The sequence below is a fragment of the Gloeophyllum trabeum genome, assembly GCF_000344685.1.
Source record: "Gloeophyllum trabeum ATCC 11539 unplaced genomic scaffold GLOTRscaffold_00007, whole genome shotgun sequence".
In the NCBI taxonomy this organism is placed as follows: Eukaryota; Fungi; Basidiomycota; class Agaricomycetes; order Gloeophyllales; family Gloeophyllaceae; genus Gloeophyllum; species Gloeophyllum trabeum.
Window position 1 is genome coordinate 152,696 of NW_006920416.1, and position 6,281 is coordinate 158,976.

General features: G+C 47.9%; 2 protein-coding genes across 2 annotated transcripts; both read right to left on the reverse strand.

The window, feature by feature from the left end:
- Positions 1-1,781: 1,781 nt before the first annotated feature.
- On the reverse strand, positions 1,782-3,288 carry GLOTRDRAFT_129290 (uncharacterized protein; the record flags this gene model as incomplete). The annotated part of the gene is made up of 5 exons (XM_007867979.1): positions 1,782-2,342; positions 2,389-2,547; positions 2,594-2,692; positions 2,744-2,854; positions 2,905-3,288. 5 exons carry the CDS (start codon positions 3,286-3,288, stop codon positions 1,782-1,784), a joined length of 1,314 nt encoding a protein of 437 aa, XP_007866170.1.
- Positions 3,289-3,550: 262 nt separating this feature from the next.
- Positions 3,551-4,412, reverse strand: GLOTRDRAFT_129291 (uncharacterized protein; the record flags this gene model as incomplete). The annotated part of the gene is made up of 2 exons (XM_007867980.1): positions 3,551-4,246; positions 4,308-4,412. 2 exons carry the CDS (start codon positions 4,410-4,412, stop codon positions 3,551-3,553), a joined length of 801 nt encoding a protein of 266 aa, XP_007866171.1.
- Positions 4,413-6,281: the final 1,869 nt, after the last annotated feature.

The following is a 6,281-nucleotide window of genomic DNA, read 5'->3' on the forward strand; positions in this document are numbered from 1 at the left end:
GAAAAATGGGTCCCTGGAGTGTACCATTTGATATACTTCCATATTAGGAAGTCCATTATGTAATGTAGTGATGGCATCTGTGCACAGGAGCCACTACCAGCATCCCTGATTTTTGTGCATTTTTGCGCATTTTTTCCGATTTTATATGGGCTGCCAAGTATTATCCTGCAGTGATCTATATATGGGCTGGACCTATTTATAGCACTAAGATGTGGTATCTGGGTCCCACCAATATATTCCGATTTTACTGCGATTGTACTGGATTTTTCCGGCCCAGAATGATGGCCCCAGGCTATTATTACCCTCCTGGACTAATTGGGGTGGCTGTTTCCCAGGGTATACACCCAAACCCGATCTGGATCTTGATGCCTAGATGCCGGGCAGGCCATTTGAAACCCAGCCCGGCACCCAGCACCCCTCCCGGGACAAGGGAGGGTCATAATACATTACACTGGAATGTTATCCTGTGTAATGCATAAGGGTTTGTGACCACAATAGGGCTGTAATACATTAATACTACAGTATGAGGTGTTCGACTTTGGGATGCTGGATGGGATATAGAGGATATCTGTGATGCTCTGCTCATCTCTCAAGCTAGTCTTTATTGCTGGCAGGCCATCTTCCAACCATTTGTTGTCGCAAAACCACCATCTCTGCTTTGTGGCCACACCTGTATCATCACCCATGCAGTCCTAGCTGCTTCTGAGGCCATCTTTATACACAATATGAGCTGAAGTGGTGGCTAGCCATTCACCATGATATTGTCATCTCGACAAGCGCTTTGTCTCAGAACCTGTGTATGGCTGGTCTCACGCGGAAACTCCTGCAGAAGATTGCAAGTGAGTGAGATTACGAGCCCAGGGCAGAGTGGAAGGAGATGATTCAACAGCAGTCTGATGGGATGGGAGAACAGTTTGTGTTCGTCGATGAGACAAGCAAGAATGACCACACGGAAGCCCGGCGTTATGGCTATGCTCGGGCAGGTGACCGTGCAGAGTTGTTGGATTTCTTTGTTCGAGGTGATCAGTATTTGCTTGTTGCTGCTCTTACGAAGGAAGGCTATATTGCGGCCTTAGTTGTGCCAGGTTCATTTGACTCATATCAGTTCTTTGATTTCATAGATGAAGAAGTTGTAGGTCCTGTACTCCAACCTACCATCACTCTGACATAGTCTTTGAAATAGCTTCCTCTCATGAATCCATTTCCCGACACACAGTCTATCCTGGTCGTGGATAATTGCCATATTCACCATAACAATGCACTGAGGGATCTTGATTGTGCTGCTGGTGAGCAAACTGTCCCTACTGCTTGCACCTACAAGCTGATCTCTTCTTAGGCTGCCTTCTCCTTTGTCTTCCGCCTTACTCTCTGGACTTGAATCCAATCAAAGAATCCTTTTTGGCTCGTACATTTTGTCCATGCCACATTGTGTTGTTACTGGTAATAGTCCCAATAAGTGAAAGCTCATATTCATTGCCATGGGCAAGAGAGACGTGCTGCTGAAGATCCCATTCTCGCACTACTAGACGCATGTTCCTGTATCACTCCAAATCATGCCGAAGGATGGCTACGACACGCAGGCTACATTGTTTGACAGAATGACAAGTAGTTACACATTACAGTGACAAAAGGATGGCATGTACAATAGCAATGGAATAAGAGCTCAACAGTCTTGAGGGAGTGAACTGAGGCAAAGCAAAGAAAGCTGCAACAGAGGAGACAACGAGACAAGCCCAAGACAGTATGATGGTAGAGAGGGCAGGACTAGCATGTCGGCGAGCTCAGACAAAGTGTATATTGCAGACATCCTTGATGAAAGCATGATGCTTCTTGAGGAACTGGTCCCATGACAAGGTCACGAAACCAGCACTGCTCCAGTCTTCACGAGGTAGTGTTTCGACTCCACAGTCGCCGGGTACGTAGTCGAGAGCCTGCAGCTTTGCAAAATCACTGTCCAAGACCTTGTGAACATGACAGAACTTGTCCAGGGTGACTTTACGGGGGTGCTCAGGCACATCTCTGCTAGCAGGAATGGTGTGCAGCAGGTGCTGGACCGGATAGCCACCAAAACCAAACTGGGGAGTAGGTCCAGCAAAGCAAGGATTTGTGAAGGGCATCTGAAAGGGCTCAAAAGACTGAATTTGATTTGTAAGCTGTTGATTTTGGAAGAGAAGATGTTGTGTAAAGAGATTCTGATCACGCCCATTGTTGACGAAGGCAACGCAGGGCTGGACTAGGGGACCAGTGGATGCAGTTGTGGCTGCTGATGATACTCGAAGCCATTTGTCATGAGCGAAATGTGCAGATGCGGGGGGGCAATCAATGTTTGTGGCACCCTTCCCCTATAGGGAAGTCAATATCAAGCACATGTAGGAGATATATGCGCACCATATGAACAGCCCAGATCTGGAGCCGAAGATCGTTGAGCTCCCAATGATTATCACCGCTTTTGTAGACATGGATGTTGGGGAAGAGGGGACACCTGCCGATGGGGTAATGCTCTCGTAACACCGTCAAACCAGGTGAAGTGGCGACATCAAGGCCAGCCTGGTTCAAATATAAGCGTCACTCATTGAGAAACACTGCTACGTACCATTTGCTCCTGAATCGACATTGTCTGTGGCGGGTTCAATATCTCATCATAGTCCACCTCAGGAACTTGATTCTCCTTCCCTGTATACCAGCCCACAGGCTGTGTAGCCAATTAGCGCAAGCTTCAAGTCATACCAAGAATACAGCTTACCACAACATCCAGTGATTTCGTCTGTGGTGGTATCCAAACCTCAATCACGTGGTCCTTGATCCTCTCACCAATTGACATCACCATGGCCACCATCTTCGGCGAGTCTGTGGGCTTGGTGTACCGCCATAACATGTCAGCTCATACAAGACAGGGCAACGTACATCCAACAGCTGTTGTGATTGCCTGGAGGAACTCGTTGTATGCACACCAAAGAAGAACAGCCCATGTGGGATAACCTTTGGCAGTGCATTGGCTACCTTCCCACAAGCAGGGACCTTTAGAGTCGAGGAGAGTGGACTAGTTACCAGAACATAGGCAGAAATGTCTTGCACGTCAGAGTTGGGGGTGGGAGTTTCTGTTCGAGATTTCTTTCGGGGGTGTGCAGTCTTTGGATCATCGTGTTCAGAGTCCGAGTCGTCAGACTTGCGCAGTACGTTGGCGCTTGTGCTGGCAGCTTTCTGTGCCACCTTTTTGGCTGCCTTTTCTTGCCGGCCTGCTTTAGCCTTGGCATTTCTCTCCATCTTCTTCACTATCTCTGGGCTCATTATCAACCACCGATGTAAGACTGGGTGATGATTAGCATAAGTACCACTTACTACATACCTCTGGCAATATTTGAGAGATTATGTCTTCTTGCTCATATGCTGACATTGTAGCGCAAGGAGGTATTTCAACGGGAGGTAACAATACAGCGGTGGAGGCAGAAACATGTCGCCTGCAGGTCATTGACATGAGCTTATGCTTCCTGGAAATGGAAATTACCTAAATTGGACAATGTGCAGAAAATCCTGGGTTCTCATTATATTTTTATCCTGCTGTAAGCTTCATCTTGTTGGTGAACACCCTGAAAACTGAGGGATTCTCAAGCCAGGAGCAAAGAAGGGCCGTGGTCTCAGCAGCCGAAAAAGGGACCCAGTTGTTGACAAGGGAGGTGGCAGCCGGGGGAGTGTCATTGTTGTCTCCAACTGAGGCAGCATCTTTGGAATCCACTGTGTCACCCTCTGCCTTGTCACCCTCGTTGGACTTGACCAAGATGTGTTTGTGCTTGGAGGGCCCCACGATTCTAGGAGAGGGAGACCTCGAGGAATCAGTGGCACGAGACGGTACCGGAGAAGGGCGAGGGGTGTGAACTGGGGGCTCCGCAACCGAAGAGGGAGTTGCCAGGAACAGAGGAGTGCGCAGAGGGGGTGGAAGAGTGACAGAGGAGGGGTGCGGTGAGCCAAACAGCAAAGGCTCCTGAACAGGTGTGCAGCCAATGGAAGCTTCGACGCCCGGGGAAACCAGCAAAAGGTTCTTGACCACAGTTGGAGACCCTTCACGAGAGATGACCAGTGCCTCAGGAGGAGGACTAGGCAAAGCACGCGAGGGGACGATGGGTGTGGAAACTGGGCTGGCAAACTGAGGGAAGACCTCCAGGAAAGACGTCATATCTTCAACCTCACTGAAGAGCCAGCCACGCAGGATTGCGGCATCTGCCTCTGTTGTTGACCTGAAGTAGGACTCCTGTGTCAGGGGTTTGAGGCATGAGCCATCCCAGACCAAGAACAAGCTACACATGATGTACCAGCATTGGCGCAAATGCTCTTTGCGCCTCAGGGGACGGCATAGACGATATGGCTTGGGTGAACAAGGACATGGCAGTCCGTGCTTGCTCGGGTAGGCCAGACATGGTGGATGATGAGGATCAACAGAGTCAACCAGCCTGTTTTTGTGTGCAGTGCGGGTAGCGCTGGGAACTAGCTGAAAGCGCTCAGAGGCTATAAAGTGTGGGCAGACCAGACGTAACAAAACTCAAGGGTCGGACATGATCTGTTAAGTCGAGGATGATACGGCATGCCCATGAGAAGAATAAAATAAAGTTCTATCAACGACATCTATGACTTCGACAAGCGACTAATGAACAGGAATGACCAAGAACGGAATGATATCACCTGATGCTGTAGTAGTATTACATCCTGGACAACACTCCTGTGCTCCTTTACAATGTTTAGACCTAATGTAATGGGATTTCAGGCAGCAGGCAGGCAGGGTTTGGAGCTTGATCTGGTGCCTGTGGGGCTAAGGGTGGCTCCAAAAAATGCGCAACAATTCGGAGAAAATCAGAATATATTGGTGGGATCCAGACTCCACATATTAGTGCTATAAATAGCTGATGGGTATATATTGACCATGGCAGAATGCAGCTTGGCAGCTCATAGAAAATCGTAAGAAATGCGGAAAAATACAGAAAATTTCACAGCTACTGCCAATAGTTCCTGTGCACTAATGGCATCACTATATTACATAATGCACTCCCAAATATGGCAATATGTGGTGTGGTACACTTCTGGAACCCAATTTTTATGCTCTTTCTGGCTCTGTGGTCCATTTATCCTTATTCTTCTTTGTTCTAGCTCATATATTACCTGACCCAGGCAACATATGGAGGGGGGATATGTTGCAGTGATCCATAGGGCCTAGTGGCTATCCATTGCTGTAAAAATAATCTTTTCATTGCCGGCTCCAAAACAGTATTTCGTGTTTTCCCACGCTTATATTATATGCTACATCCTGATTTTATGGGATCATACTCACCCCGTATACATCTACAGGTTTACATAAGACAGCGAGATATTCCAAGCGGTGCATCATTAGATACCGCTTTTGGGTGGTACCCCTCCTGCGGACCCCCCAGGGGAGTGGAATGTGGTTCAAGTGGTTTTGAATAGCTCTCCCTAGAGTATATAATCATACCCCATTACATGGACCACATTTCCAGCCACACAGCCCATTATTTTCTCAAATAGTATTACTGCACCTCAAAACACTGTTCACCTCACCCTGCACCAGCTGGTATAGATTCCAACCTGGAAATAAGTCCTACCACATCCTAGAGTGCGCCCCACTAGTGTGACATTCTATTCTAACCATCCCGGGTGCATACTCCTTTGAGTGGACACTGATAGGTTCCCCAGGCCATTTTCAGATAACTTTCGAACGGATTCTGGACAGGCAAGCCTTGACATGAGTGCTATGCTAGCTACAGAAGATGATCAATAGAAGCTGACAAGGGTTCACCCCATTCGAAGTTGGAGAGAAGGTTTTGTTGAGATCTGATGACTTGGTCACTCTTTGTTGACTGAGTGGCTCATGGAATGGCCTAGGCCCTTCTAGGCCGAGTTACCTTGTTCTGAGCCACTCCCTTTGTTGTGAGCCACTCCCTTTGTATTCCTTGTATTCCTTGTATTCCTTGTTCTTCTTTGTATTTCGATGTCCCCCTTGTTCTGTCCTTGTTCTTTGATGCCCTTGTATTCTACAGTATATAAGGGCTCCCTAGGTCGCTCTGTGTCCCCCAGTCTTGACACAGTTTGACCTAGGTGAGTCTGCCACTTGTATTCCTTATGCCAGAATATAGTCTTGACACAGTTTGACCTAGCCCTTGGGTGTTGTCTGAAGCTAGTATCTTCCACTGTCAACAGGTTTGGCTAGAAGGCAAGAACCTACAGATCAATTACCCATCCAGGAAGATCGCCCCAAAATGCAAAGGACCATTCAAGAT